This window comes from Notechis scutatus, unplaced genomic scaffold (genome assembly GCF_049901735.1).
Source record: "Notechis scutatus isolate UNSWTSFEM ecotype Mainland unplaced genomic scaffold, rNotScu1.2 NSCUCTG139, whole genome shotgun sequence".
Classification (NCBI taxonomy): Eukaryota; Metazoa; Chordata; class Lepidosauria; order Squamata; family Elapidae; genus Notechis; species Notechis scutatus.
The window spans coordinates 16,561-32,109 of NW_028263017.1; the positions used below are offsets into that span (position 1 = coordinate 16,561).

Below are 15,549 nucleotides of genomic sequence, written 5' to 3' on the forward strand. Positions count from 1 at the left end.
TACATGACATTTTAAAGTATTAATTATGATTTACAAATGATAAATTAAATAAAATAAACCTTATTGTTGCTCAATGTGACTTATGGGGCCAATACCTGGCTATTTTTAGTGAAACAGCATGCTGTAGTTAACCTTCCTTTGTCTTCAAATAAGTAATTTTCTCCAAATGCTTTAGGGTTGCTGGTTGAGAATTCTGGAAATTGCGATCTCAATTACTTTTCTTTTTCCTAAAGAAAATGTTCCTTTCTTTTGATGGACAATAGTAAGTTGATATGAATCAGCAACTATGACAAGGAAGTACAATTTAGCCTGGTGTGTTGTGAGTGTAGTTAATTTAGAGCAGTGTTTCTCAACCTCAGCAACTTTAACATGTGTTTACTCCAACTCCCAGAACAGTAGCTGGGGAATTCTGGGAGCTGAAGTCTACACATCATAAAATTGCTAACGTTGAGAAACACTGATTTAAAGACTAGCGTGCTTATAGAAACACTAAAAATTGGTGTAATTAAGAAAAACTGCATTAACAATTGGTTGCCATGTTGTGCAATCACAATAATTATCAGGATATATTTTGCTACCACCCAACTTCCAGAGTGATGCCTCATCTGGCATTTTTCTCTAACCCCAGTATTGGAGAGGGAGGAAGGTCCTACATTCTGTGTTGCTTTTCTAACAAATTAAAAAGGAGAAATGAAAAGAAATAAATGTTATACTACCACCTTCTTGCCCTGTTATGTTGAAGTACAGAACTGGATATAAGGCTACTTATTCCTTCCTTCTGGGAAATGGCGTAATATCACAAAAGTTGAATAAAACCAAATTTGGGGTGAGGCAAAAGTTAAATAAGCTCCAGGGCAGTCACCAGAATCTAGACACTTTTTGCAAATATTATCTGTGACTGTGTTTGATTACATGCCCTCAAATCATTTTTGACTCATACCTGACTGCCATGGCATGCTAGACTTAAGAGCAAAACATTTCCTGTAGAGTATAAGTGGGTAGTACCACACAGCTTTCAATCTCTAAATGTATCAACAATATGCCTCTTCTAGTCTTACCCATCACAGAAATGCTAACAGGGCATCTCCATCAGCTGCCATTGACTTGTTATGGCAGTGTGTGGGGCAGCTGATTTCAATATGGCCTCTGATTAGTGATATGACCTCCATAGCACCTGCATCCTTAGTGCTATGACTTCCACAGCATCTGAAAACCATCAGACCATGTGACTCTGATGGTTTGGATGATGGTGGAGTGTTGGTAGAAGAATGTGGGGGTCAAATGGCTTTTCACAGTTCACCTGCTGCACCTCTTCACTTGAGCTGGTAGTATACTGCTTGTGCATATGCCTGAAAGTGGGCCATGTGACTATACTCATGGTGATCCTTATAGCAGGATGTAGAGCTATTTTTCTTTCAGACCCTGGGGATTCATTTAGTTAGGTGCACAATCATTTGTGATTTTCCTATGCAACCCTGCATTGGTCCTTCTCCTGCCCTTAGGCTTCCAGTGAAGGGTCAAGTGAAAGGAGACGTCACCATGCCACAGTACCCAAAATACTCCTAAATTCCCTACTAAGAATATACATGCTGCATATGAGTATTATTATTTGCACTTGATGATCCTGTAGACAAGAACTGCTTCTATGGTGATAGGTGTTTAAGAGTGCTAATTCTGACTCTCTGACCTGTTCCTTGACTTGGCTCTTATCCAATCTGTGCTGGAATGCCCTTGCTTTAGAGTGAAGGCAATGAATCTCTCTTGCCCAGAAGCCAAACAGAGAACATAAATGTAGCAAAGTACAGCAGGCCTTCTAAAATACTGTATGAAATGTATGGATCTGTGTTGCACCACTGCCTATGGAAAAAAGGGAAAGTGGGAACTAGTGCAGGCAGTGCATTGGAAGGAGCTTCATGATCCCACATAAACTGGGAGAAACATTTTGATGTGTTTGCATTTGCTCCAGTCGTGTTTCATGGTCTGGGGGAACTGTTTGTCCTGAGTTTCCAAGTGACCTCTGATATATGGGAGCCAACCTGACATCAGAGCCCTGCCCCAAAGCTATATTTTCTGTGGCCAGGAGAAGATTCAACAAAGTTTGTATTTCTTCCTTCCTTCCAAAAATGCTGACTGTTTTGTAGCAGGAGAGCCAAGTGGTTCTGAAATCTACAAGAAAGTCCCTGGTCATTTGTACCATGTATGTTCTCAGTGTGACTAGGAGGGGTGCAAGGGAAAGGTATCCACCAATCAAGACTTGCTCTAACTGTAGTCTAAACCAAATGCCCAGCCAGCATTATTGCCATACTGGGAGAGCCAACAGAAATACAATTCCATCTCCTGGCTTAATTTCAAATTGGGTGAAGCCGATGAGACACTGCAGAATTGCCTTACAACACCAACAATCTTCCTCCTATGCTACAAAAGCCAGCTGAATAAACCCAAAGAGATTCTTATTTCCATTTATTGATATTGATAATGCAGCTCATTGCATAAGAGATATCATAGCCTAAATTGGCTAAATTCAAATTCAAACATATTGAGGCAACAGGTTATATCCCTGATTTAAGAAAACCAAACCAAACAAGCAGTAGCTAAACCAGTTTTTCTCAACCTCAGTGACTTTAAGATACTAGACTTCAATTCCCAGAATGCCACAGGCAGCAAGTCCACAAATCTTAAATATTGCTGAGATGGAGAAATGGTGGGCTAAACCATAAAGGCCATCCACAAAATCAACTTGCTCCACATGAACAATCCAGGAAGCAAGTCATTTCATCAGTTCTCCTGAATTCCCCAAACATTTCCCAACCAAAGGGCATGTGCTCTTCCCCAACGAGTCAATTGCCTAGCATGTGTGCACAGTGTGGCCTATGTTTGTTGTTGTTGCCCTTGTCATCATACCATCAAACAGTCTAGCAGGGCGGGAGGAGGAAAAAGGGAGCAAACTTTACCCTATTGAGCAAAGGAAAACTTCCAGAAAACTTCACTCACCCCACCCCTTCCAGTTGCCTGATCAAGTTTCAATGCCCCTTGCTTTTCTATATAAAGAAAGCCCTGGAGTCAGGCATGTGAAGTTAAGAGTGCGTTTGTGAATGGTTCTTCAAAATCACTGTGTTCCTGCTACGTTTCTACAACCCAGCTTTATTGTTCTCCCAGGACGTACGTAGGTTTGGTGGGATCTGGTTGCCTGAAAAAAGTGAAAAGGTGTTCCAGGACACTGCACTGCGAGATCATAAAGGTAATCAGAGCTCTGCTTATGTTTTCCTCCCGTTCCTGTTTGTTCTTCTTGGGATTCTAGGAATGCAAATCCACACTTTCAATTAGGTCAAATTCTTTCCTGAAGTTTTCTTTTGAGGTGACTTCAGCAAGCGATTTTATATGATCTTTTTTTTGTTTAAAAGCAGTGGGGATGCTAGAAAGTTCTTCTGCAGAGATTTCACAGAGACTGAACGTGAGTTGCGTGTTGGGACTAGTTAATCCGAAACAGGGCTCCTTAGAAAAGAAAGCTATAAAAGCAGGTTGACCTTTAGCTTCTTAAGGCTTTTGAGGAATTTTAAGCACATATCCTGAATATATGAGTGGGAATAAGACCTAAATTCTACACAGAATGGTCTCTCGGTGAAGAAGTCACTGCTTGTTGAAAGAGGTAATCTGTTAGCAGCACACGAAACATACTTCGTATTCTGGAAGTATAGTCTCAGTCTGCATTTCTGAGCATCTTCAGATCCTGGAAAAAGAGATGAAAGCTAGTGGACTCTTTCATTCAGAACAGACAGAAGAATTATTTGAGACAGACAAATTCTCTAAACCAGTGTTTCTTAGCAACTTTAAGATGCATGGATTTTAACTCCCAAAATTTCCCAGCCAGGTTGAGGAACATTGCTATAAATTGTCCCAAAGGTGCTTTTTTTACCCTTCAAGATGCAACTGGACTTTCATGTAAATTATTCCATTGTCCTGCATCCAGTCAGAGCTGGAGAAGCTTCTTGGATGAGAAGCAAAATATCTTCAAAGAAAAACATGAAAGTCCAGTTGCCTCTTGAAGAAAAAAAAGGACCTTTGGAACAACCATGACCTAGATGGCTGAGAATCTCCATAGACACTGCTGATTCATCATGTCTTTTGTGAGACTCCAAAGAATTCTTCCAATTGCAAGTATGTTTATTTGCTGCCAAGACAAATTGAGGAGGACAGCTAGCAGGGTCAGTGGTAAGGGGTTGTGGGAATTGTAATCAAAAATAGCAGGAGGGGATCCAGTTGCTGTCCCTATCTTACATTTTATAGAAGTAGAAAAAAAGAATAGATGGGTTTATTTTTATGTAACAAGAATAAATCTCACGGCTTTGGGCATGAAAAAGCCAAGTTATAAATCAAATAAATAAATTCGCATATATGGTATGTTAAATATATTCCCTCTACCCATTAGAGAGATACAGTCAGTATTGTTATGCAAATAGGTAATATAATTTCCTATCCATAGACTGTAGAAAAGTAATATGGACTTTTCCCATTTTCGTTCAATCTGCAGGGTGCCCTGGCAGTTTGTTACTCTGCAACAACATAACAATGACAACTGTGCCTTCAGCTGGCTGCCTTTTAGCCAAGAACCACTATTACAGAAGTGAGTATTGTGCCCTGAAATCATGGGTGTTTTTTTGTGTGTTCTCAGTATTTGCATGATCTTAGAACTGATTTCCTTCTGTATAAAAGAAAGTGCCCTGTATAGTGTTTATATTGCAACAGACTTTGATACTTAACTTTAGCTAGCCTAGCAATAACCAGAAGTTTCTTCAGTCTCTTCCTTGATTCAACTTGTGAATAATTTAATTTTCTACTTATTGCAATCCATCTCATGTCTTTGATGTATAATCTTTGGATGTGATCTAGTCTTATCACATACTATGATAAATTTGTGCACTTGAATCTAATGAAAGTCAGTGACTCAGAGCATTATTAATTGATAAGATACTAATGAATAAAAATAAACCAGCAACTCCCTGTTGGCCACGAAGGCCAATATGCAAACATCAGAATGGAATATGAACAGTTGTAGTGCTAACTCCTAGTGAGTGTGTTATTGACAAACAGTCTGTCAATCCTGAAGTTAGTTAGGTCACCTGACTTTTATTTCTTGAGTTATGCAAAACGAAACACAACAGCTAATAGGTTTGCATTCTATTTATTTAAGAAATGTGAAAGAACTATTGTCCTTTCATTCTGAATTGACAATTATATGATCTAGCCTTCTATACATAAAATGGCTATTTTCAGAAGGGATCATAATCTGATTGGTAAAATGTCATAGTATACATGTTATCTGATCATCCGTTTTATTAAAAGTACTTCAGGTTTTGTACAGGAATATATAAATTTTTGGGCTTCAAGAAACACTTGGGTCCTAAACACTAGTTTACTTTTTAATAATAAATACAAAATGCTTTTCACTTTCTGAAATAGAATGTAATATTTCTATTTTTACATATAGCACGATTGAATTCTGAATCCAGTGTTTCTTCAAGCAGTTCATCTTCCTCTTCTGATCCCATGCCATTCTCAGACCAGGAAAAAAATCATCATGGTATTGTACCTTTATTAAAGTTTCTAGCTGTTGTCCAGAAAAATCATGAAATATATTCCACTGTCTTCTATTGTACACTTAATCTCTATATGTTTTTAGTGAAATTAAAGCTTGATCTTTCTCCAATATTGCTGCTTCGTTAAAAGTAATAGTTTTCTTTTTGCTTTGAAGCTTTATTATACAATGGATATTTTGCATCTTCCATTTATAGGCCTACCTGAAATATTTGAAAAGTGCTGGTGGATAAAAAGCTTTTTTCATAGTGAGCCAACACCTCCAAATGTAGGCAGAAAAACCTTATCAGCCAGCAGGTAAGAACTGTTTCCTGGAGTACACAATTTATTTGAATTAATTTAAAATTTAGTCACAAGCTAATGTGCTACTTGAGGTTCATTCTGATGCTAATTATAACTGTAGTTTACATAGAAATGCTCAGCCCAGAATAGAGCTTAAAATAGAGCTTAAATCTGCTTATTCTGGACAAAGGTAGGCTTTGTGATTATTCCTTTTGCCATGTGTCCTAAACAGCTGCATTAGTTTCTCCTGAAAGCTTGGCAGTAATTCTTTATACTAATCATGATCTTAAATCATAATTTCTGTCTTGACAGTACTAACAGCTGATTGGGATATCAAGTTGAAAGTTCCTGCTGGGACATTATAGACAGTCATGTCTTGAAATGAATTCACTTCTGTGAAGAAAATGAACTACTTGAGGATTCAGTTGTAGAAGAAATACAGATTATCAAGGATTTAATCAGAGCTTATTCAACAAGCAACCATCTTTACAGTGTCTGCTGCAAGAATTCTTGATAATGAACAGGTGTCCTATGTTTCATAATTTTTGTGTTTCACAAGAGAAAATGCAAATGCAAAGTGTAGTGGGATATGGTATATCTGATGATTTGGGATATCTTTTACTAAACTGAAATGCTGTAGATTTTTTGGGTCAAAATCTTTTAATGTTAACATGCATTTTATACAATGGTGCCTTTTTACTTAGCAAAATATACCACCTCTTTCCACAGAATTTAAGTTTGGAATGTTAACTATAATAATCTTCTACTTCATGAATAATTTACTTAAATGCCAAATACAAATTTCTCTTACTTGTCAACAGCTAGAAGAAAGCTGGTTAAGGCATTATTTATGATCCACATTAAAAAACAAAAATGGAATATACATAGTATTAAACTCCTTATCTGATTCTAATTCTACTATTTGCATTGGAGCTTTATTTCATAGGTATGTTACTATTGTATATTACTGCTTTGACATCAAATAGTGTACAATTTATATCAACTCTTCAAATTAGAGATAATTTAAAAAACTCTGGATTAATTTTTATTTTATTTTTGATGTATACTATTCTGTTTCAAAGCATAGGAAAAAAACAGACCCATGTTCTGCTTTGTAGGAGTTGTAAGTTTTATTTACTTATAAGGAATATATATTTGTATCACATGAGAAAATCTGTGAGTGCTGAATATTCTAAATTGAATTATTTAATATATTGATGATGCTTCTAATGTTCCTTTGTTATCCTTTTATTCTTCTGATTAATTATACACAATGTTCTGTAGTATGAATGAATAGTAACATCAAGTTTGAACAATTTTGCTTTATCAAATTATTACTTACCTGGATGCAATATTGCTGACTGCATACCTGGATGCATAATGCTTTAAACACACACACACACACACACACACACACACACACACACACTGTATACCCCTCTAGTGGAAAGAGATTAATATAGCACAATAAAATATAAACACGCAGTAAGTCTGTTCTTTAAGTCTGCTTCCATTTGGTATTATCTTTTTGCTGTCTGTTCAACTTTGTATATAGAAGCCTATTTATAATATTGGCCAAGCAATGTGTTAATGTATATTACTTGTTTTTCGATGAAATTTTGTATTAATAAAAATTGATAAAGATGCCTTCCAGTTATTTCTTTTGAACAAGATTTGCATTAAATATCTCTAAAATGCTGTGGCAGTTACAAGTATTTGCATTTTAAAATCTAGTAAATGTTTTCTTTGCCCTAATTACATGCGTGATCCCCATTCTTATCGTGGCCTTTTCCCTTTTTTCCCCCCCAGTGGGCACCGCCTCTTTTTGATGAAAAGTCGCCCGCTTTCGTCAAATGAAGCGGCAATTTTGTGTACACAAATCTAGTAAATGCTTTTTCTTTGCCCTGATAGATGCGTACATAGTGTTCAATGCCAGGTGAAAATTTTCCTGAGAAATAATAGATTATTGACAATATGTATTAAAAGGCATTGTACCCTTGGCAGCTTTAATCATTAGTTTGCAATTAGTTGTTGCTTTTTTGTAGAACCAGACTACAGTTCTGATCTGTAGTCAAAGCCTCCATTTAGGAAAGGTCACCTTGCAGGCTAGAAGGCAAAAAACCCCCCCAAGAACTATGCTTTACTTCGATTGACTTACCCATTGGGACATTTCAGATCTTTTTATAGGTTGGTAAGCATTATAGTTGACAAATTAGAATGACAGTACAAACATAAATGATAAAAAGTTACACTGTTTTTAAGTCATATAACCTAAAATATGCATCCTTAATTTTATGTCCTTGGGAGGTGTCATTTAAAATTGAAATAAATACAAGTTATAGAAAGATACTGTCATTGAAAAAATAATGAATGATAAAAGCAATTCACATTTTCTTCAACATAAATTATTGAATGCACTGAGTTTTATCTATGGAGGAACATCAATTGAGATGTATAAAGCAGGCCCTAATTAAATACACTTAAATCTATATCAAAATCATTTTTAAAAAATGTGAAACTTACAAGCAGATTTTTTTTAAAAAATGTACAATCATAGCAAAGTAAAGTAGCTTTGGATCTTTAGATTTGGAAATCAACTGACCGGAAGAACACCAAATCTAACTCTTAAATAGATTATGGGTAGACCTTATTTAGCAATTGTCTTGTTTAGCAATCACAGTTATGATTGATGAAAAAGTAATTTTATTACCAGTTTTCACTAGTCTGTAAAGCAAAGGAAACCAAAAGATCATGAGCACAGTTCAGTTTTGTTACAGTCTGAGTTGCTGTTCCCACTTGGGCACATTAAATGAGGACTCCCCATCTGCTCATATAGTCCCATTTTCTGTATGAACAGTAGATGGAAGCCATGGCCTATAGAACCTTCACTTAGTTGTCTCTGGTGTGTCAATTGTGATCATACCTAGAGTAGAAAATATTGAAAACAGTCATTCTGCCTTTGTTGCCTCATTACTATCATGCAACCTAAATGGGAATGCTCTTGAATATTATCAAGAAACTATTGGTGCAAAAGTGGATATTCAGTTAAATTGACATGTATATATTTAGAGCTTTATTTATTTTATTTATTGTAAATTTAACTAGGACAAACCAGTTATTAAATAAGTTTAATATTGTAGGAGATGCATTGGCTATTTATTTCCAGGCACAATTCAAGGCATTTTGTCATCACCTTTAAGGCTACACATGGCCTAGATCCTAGAATTTGACTATCTCTAATATCAGGTAGAATCTGTCCATCCAAGACATATCTTTGGAGAATATTTAGTAAGGTACCTGCTCTGTCTGAGATATGAAGTTAGATATGAAGGCACATTTTTTGTTCAGGTTCTTCTATCCTATGGTATGCCTTCCCACCAGAAATAAAAATAGTTCCCTCCATGTATTCCAGAATAATTTTTATATGTGCTTTTGGGCACTGAGGTGAGAATGAAAAATGTATCTGAACTAAGATTAATCTGGCTGTCTGGTATTATGCTATTTGTTTGCTTGTTTCAATCAATTTATATGGCCGCATATTTTTTAATAGTAATTCTGAGTAGAAACACAGAATGAAAACTCACTAAAATAACCAATAATAACACTAATAAATATATAGTGTCAGCAAAGACCAACAATCACTATAAATAAATATTCAACTCACCAATCCCATTAAATTATACTGTTCTACCATCATCCCAGTGCCAAAGAAGCCCTCCATCAAGGAACTGAATGACTACAGACCAGTTGCTCTAACATCTGTAGTTATGAAAATCTTTGAAAGGCTTGTGCCCACCTGAAAACCATCACGGATCCGCTGTTAGATCCCATGCAGTTTGCATATCGAGCAAATAGATCGACAGATGATGCTGTTAACATGCATTACATCCTACAACACCTTGAATCTCCAAATACCTACGCAAGGGTCCTCTTTGTAGACTTCAGTTCAGCATTCAATACCATCAGTGTTTCCCCCACTAAGCATCTAAATATAATATTGACAATAGTGCTTATTCAGTATAGTTCACTTTGGAAGTGAGATGCCTACAACAATTTCCCTTCAAGTTTTTGTTTTAAAATAAGTGTGTTGTATAGTATTCTTTCTCAGCACAAGAACAAATATTGATTAGAAAAATATGTAAAGGCTCTGGGTATCAGAAAATTGTTTGCTGCTGTTTTGCAGGTCTAATCCACTTGAGTACATTTCATTCATTTTAATGCACATTTAAATCAGGCTGATAAATGTAGTTCCCATTTGTTTGTTTAGTAGTTCAAAACCTGAACTGGGAGTTTTGGGTAAGCATGGGACAATTCCATGTTGAATTTCCATATAAAATGCAACATGCTAATTGTTAAGTGTTTATATCAAGCATGTCAATCTTTAATTCTCCAGATGTTGCTTACATTTTGGCTGAAGTAACATCTGGGGGTCAAAAGTTCCTTCTACTTATTTTATGTCATGCAAATGAAATTTGCTACACAGCATGACTTCCATATTCTGCCTTCATAATATTCATAGCTAACAGCATAGAATCCAATAAAGTTGCATTTCTATCCTGTAGGCTCATATATGAATGTGGGAAAAGTTGGATAGAACTTTCGCAAACTGTATTTAAGGGAAAAGCAGGGCTGACACATAACTGTGTTATTCAAATATAGGCACCTTATAGAAAAGAGGACACATTACTGTATGCATTTTATCAAAATGCCTGCAGATTAAATACTGCTTCCATTTCTCTTGACTGTGTTCTATACAACATCAAGAGTTTCTTCAAATATGGCTGGTAAATTTTCCATTACTGTTAAGTCTGGGCGGTGGGTCCCAAGGAGAGACGAGACTCGGAGTAGTGACAACAGCTCTTTATTGGAAAACCAGATACTGAGACAAGACTCCCAGCCGAGGCAGCTCCTTTTATAGAGCTGGCTGCGGCTAGGCAGCCTATGACATGCATTTGAGCTTGCCGTGCTTGGTTTTACCCAATTGCAGCAGCCGAATAAGAACCAATCAGAATGCTTAGTTTTGTCCAATCACGGCCCGGCTTTTCCGGACCAATAGGAATGCAGGCCTACACGCCTGCTAGTATGGAACACCCCTCCCCTCTTGGTTCCGTCCAAGGGGTGGGGTAACATAATCACGCAAATAGGCGGGTCTTCGTACCTGCCTACTAGACTTGCGCAGTTCACAATGTCTCTGTTCACCATCGGGTTCGGACGGGCTCTGCGTCGCTCTCAAGCTGCAAGATGGAACTGCCTGGAAGGGTGAGCCGGTCCTCTGGCTGCGACTCCCGCCTGGTGATTCCGGGTCGGTTGAGTCATTTGCTCTGCTGCTCCCGCCTGGGCTCTCTGGGCTGGTGGAGCTTGTCCGGCCGCTGCTTCCAGGCGAAGTGCCTGTCTGCCACAACTCCCTTCTGGCTGGTAAATATTGTTGGTTTTTGTTTAATGTCTGTGGGGGGTGTTCTACTTGTACAGATGTTCATTTTCTGAACTTGAGGTTCCCCCCCCCCCCCTGATTTCTTGGTTAGAGTCTATGAGGGGGGAAGCGGCCAGCCTGGATCTTAGCTGGTCAATATGACATTTCCACGACCTCCCATCGGTGGTCTCGAGCCGGTAGGAGCGAGGGCCTGTGACTTGGGTGATTTTTGCAGGGATCTAAAGTGGGTCCCCTGCAAAGTTTTTGGCAAATACAGTGTCTCCTACCTTGAAGGCGCGGTGCTTGCTGCTGGAACCAAGGGGTTTTTCTGGAGTGTAAGCAGGGTGCAGGCGGTCTAGAGGTGACCTGAGTCGTCTGTCCATTAATAGCTCTGCTGGGCTCTTGTTGGTGGTGGTATTTGGTGTAATATGTTGTAGAAGAAGCATCCTGGTGATCTTCTCGTGGATGTTGCCATGTTCCATTTTGTGCAGAGTTTTTTTTGTAAATTGAACCATGCGTTCAGCTCTACCATTCGCCGCCGGGTGAGCTGGCGATGTCAATGCGTGTCGGATGCCGCGGTCTGTCAAGTATTGTTCAAAAGCCAAGGCGGTAAATTGTGGCCCATTGTCAGAAACGATAACATCTGGCAGACCATGCGTTGCGAAAAGTCTATTTAATTTCTTGATGACAGCTTCCGTGGTGGTTGTCTTCATTGTGCTCACCTCGAGCCAATTTGAATAAGCGTCAACAGTGATTAAGAAGGTGTGCCCCTTGGTTGGCCCTGCGAAGTCAATATGGATGCGAGACCAAGGGCCTCTGGGTGTTTCCCATTCTAATGGTGGGGCCTTAGGGGGAGCCGAGTGAGTCTCTTGGCATCTGTTACAAGCGGCGACCCAGGTTTCAATTTGCTTGTCCATGCCTGGCCACCAAGCGTAGCTCCTGGCCAGGGCTTTCATGCGCACAATACCAGGGTGCCCGTCATGCAGCAAGTCTAAAACTTTTTCTGTAGTGTCTCTGGTATTACTACCCGGTCTCCCCACAACACGCAACCTCTTTGCGAAAAGAGTTCAGTTTGCAGTTTTTAAACGGTTTAAAAAGTTTGTTTGGCTCGGTTTCTGGCCATCCCCTCTCCACCCAGCTGAGAACTCGCGCCAAGCATCTGTCCTTCCTAGTTTCGTGGGCGAGGTCTTGCGCGGTTACTGGTGGCATGGGGATCATTTCAATTTGCAAGACTGGTAATGTGGGTGCTGGGTCCTCTTGCAAGTCTGGCAAGGGGGAGTGGCTTAAGGCGTTGGCGTGCGAGATTGTCTTGCCAGGGCGATGTATCAATTTGTAATTATAAGCGGCAAGAAATTCACACCATCTTGTCATTCTAGGTGACAAGATGTGTGGAGTGGGCTTGTCACTCGCCAATATGCCAAGTAGGGGCTTATGGTCTGTAATAATGGAAAATGTCCTACCATAAGTGTATTTGTGGAATCTCTTTATTGCTGAAACGATGGCGAGGGCTTCTTTGTCCAGCTGGCTATAGTTCCTCTCTGGCTTGGACAATGTTCTGGAAAAGAATGCAATGGGGGCTTCTGTTCCATTTGGTAAAACGTGGCTCAGGATGGCACCAACACCGAAAGGCGATGCGTCGCAAATAACAGTCAGAGGTAGCGTTTCATTGTATTGCATGAGGACTGCGTCTGAAGTCAAAAGGTTTTTTATCTGGTGAAACGCGTGCTCTTCTCGCCATCCCCATATCCAGGAAGCCTTTTTATCAAGGAGTCTATGCAGAGGTTCTGCAACAGTCGCTTTCTGGGGTAGAAAAATGTTATAGAAATTAATGAGTCTGAGGAAGGCTTGGAGGTCCGTTTTGTTCTTTGGTCTGGGGGCGTTTTTGATGGCTTTCAATTTTTTATCTGTGGGGTGAATTCCTTGTTTGTCAAGGAGGTAGCCAAGAAATTCAACCCTTTCAGTGCATAATTGGCACTTTTCCTTTTTCACCTTGAGGCCAGTGTCTTTGAATTTCTGTAGGACCGCCCTCAGTCATTTTTCCAATTGTTTTTTTGGTAGGGGCTGCTACCAGAACGTTGTCGAAATAGGGCATGACTCCTTTAATTCCCTGCAGCAATCTCTCCATTAGACTTTGAAAAATGCCCGGTGCGATGCTGACCCCAAACTGGAGCCGGTTACATTTGAATGCCCCTCTAAGTGTCACTATTGTTTGGGCTTGGCGGTTTCAGCATCGACTGGCAGTTGTTGATAAGCTTGAGCCAGGTCGAGCTTTGCAAAGATCTTGCCACCCCTAGTGAGTGCAGGAGATGTTGGATTACTGGCACCGGGTAGGCGCTCTGCTGCAATGCATGGTTGAGGGTGGCCTTGTAGTCACCACAAATTCTCAGGGAGCCATCTGGTTTGATGGGGGTGACAATTGGGGTGTCCCAACGGGCATGATCGATGGGTTCTAACACGCCTTGCGCTATTAGTTTGTCTAATTGTTCATCTATTTTAGGCTTGAGTGCAAAAGGCACTCAGCGCGGCTTGAGACGGATGGGAGCGATGTCAGGGCTGAGATTAAAGGAGATAGGGGACCCCTTGTACTTGCCTAGATGTTCACTGAAGACTTCTTGGAAGTCCTGGATGAGCGTTGCTTCCCAGTTTTCATCTTCTGTGTGGTTGATGCCTGCCATCTCGATCCCCAACGGTGCGAACCACTGCAACCCGAGTAGGCTGGGTCTGTCTTTATCGACGATTGTGAGTGGTAGGATGGTGGTGTGGTTTCTGAACGAAACTTGAAAATGTCCAGTGCCAACGACCGGAATGCGATTACCTTGATAGTCTCTTAATATTAGCTTCTGGTCGCTTAGCTCTTGGCGGCGGATGCTGGGAATTAGTCTTTTGATGGTCCTCCAGGAGACCATAGAGAGGGAGGAACCGGAGTCTACCTCCATGGTGCAAGGCTGATTCTCGATGTTGACCTCTACACGTATCTTTCGTGCGTCTATTGATGAAGCGTGGCCGATGGTGACTGTTTGGTGCGTTTCTTCTCTTCTGGGTACCTCGATGAACTTCCTGGGTCGGCTGTCCCGGTTCCATCAGCTGTCATTATGGCGGTCCCGGTGTATGGTGGGGGTGCCATCTCTTCTTCTTGGGCTGTTTCCCCGTCATCGGGGGCTGGAATTTCGTTTGTTATGGCATACTTTGGCAATATGCCCTCATTTTTCGCAAAAATGGCAAACAGCGTCCAGGAACTTGCATTCGGAATGCGGGTGATTTCCTCCACAGCCAGCACATTGGTAACTCGACTTACGACCACACCGGTCTCATCGCTCGCGTTCCGACTGAAGTCTGTGAATTTCTTCCTCTTTGCTGTCAGAAGGGGATTCGATGTTGCTGTGGTGGGTTGATGCTGCGTGTTTGTCTGCTGCGGTTGCCGTCTCGCTGGTGGGTTGGCGGTCGTTTCCGTTTGAACACCGCATTTGCGCCGCTGACTTACGGGTGGCCTCGGCTGCGGTGGCTTCGGCTACGGCGTCGGCGAGGGAGATGTCCCCTTTAGCCATCAGTCTGCTTTGGAGAGTTGGGTCTTTCAGGCCGAGGACGACTCGGTCACGCATGGCCTCGTCTAGATTGGCGAATCCACACAAGCCTCCTAGGTCCCTCAGGTCGGCTACGAACTCTCCAACGCTCTCGCTCTCACGCTGATCCCTCTGGTAAAAGTCATGCCGACGGATGAGAATTGGCACCGCCGGGGCGTAGTGGTTCCGGAGGATGGGAGCTAGGGTATCCCAATCCATGGTCTTGACGTCTGTTGGCTTCGCGAGTGCCTTGGCCATTTTAAAAACGGCGGGTCCGCAGTGTGTTAGAAAAACCGCTCGCTTCTTGCTGCCGGTGGCGTCCTTCAGGTTGTTTGATTCCAAGAACATTTGGAAAGGATCAATGTAGGACTCCCAGTCCTCGCTGGCTGGATTGAATGGTGCGGGTGGCACGGCGCTGCTGGACATCTTGCATGTCGTCTATGCGCTATCTGCCACGTGCTAGTCAGCTCTGTTGTCTCAGTATCCCATCCTCGTCGCCAGTGTTAAGTCTGGGCGGTGGGTCCCAAGGAGAGACGAGACTCGGAGTAGTGACAACAGCTCTTTATTGGAAAACCAGATACTGAGACAAGACTCCCAGCCGAGGCAGCTCCTTTTATACAGCTGGCTGCGGCTAGGCAGCCTATGACATGCATTTGAGCTTGCCGCACTTGGTTTTACCCAATCGCGGCAGCCGAATAAGAACCA

The 15,549-nt window shown here is 40.9% G+C and overlaps 1 protein-coding gene across 1 annotated transcript; it reads left to right on the forward strand.

Moving 5' to 3' along the window:
• Window positions 1–3,070: 3,070 nt before the first annotated feature.
• Window positions 3,071–7,521, forward strand: PPDPFL (pancreatic progenitor cell differentiation and proliferation factor like). The gene is made up of 5 exons (XM_026670414.2): window positions 3,071–3,238; window positions 4,529–4,621; window positions 5,486–5,578; window positions 5,790–5,889; window positions 6,187–7,521. The coding sequence occupies exons 2-5, from the start codon at window positions 4,567–4,569 to the stop codon at window positions 6,197–6,199; spliced, it is 261 nt and encodes an 86-aa protein (XP_026526199.1). The 5' UTR covers window positions 3,071–3,238; window positions 4,529–4,566; the 3' UTR covers window positions 6,200–7,521.
• Window positions 7,522–15,549: the final 8,028 nt, after the last annotated feature.

Bases quoted from the DNA above. Each gene is read 5' to 3' on its own strand.
- PPDPFL (XM_026670414.2), top strand. From the start codon at position 4,567: ATGACAACTGTGCCTTCAGCTGGCTGCCTTTTAGCCAAGAACCACTAT. The intron at 4,622-5,485 runs GTGAGTATTGTG...TTTTACATATAG, and splicing joins CAAGAACCACTATTACAGAA to CACGATTGAATTCTGAATCC. The intron at 5,579-5,789 runs GTATTGTACCTT...TTCCATTTATAG, and splicing joins CCAGGAAAAAAATCATCATG to GCCTACCTGAAATATTTGAA.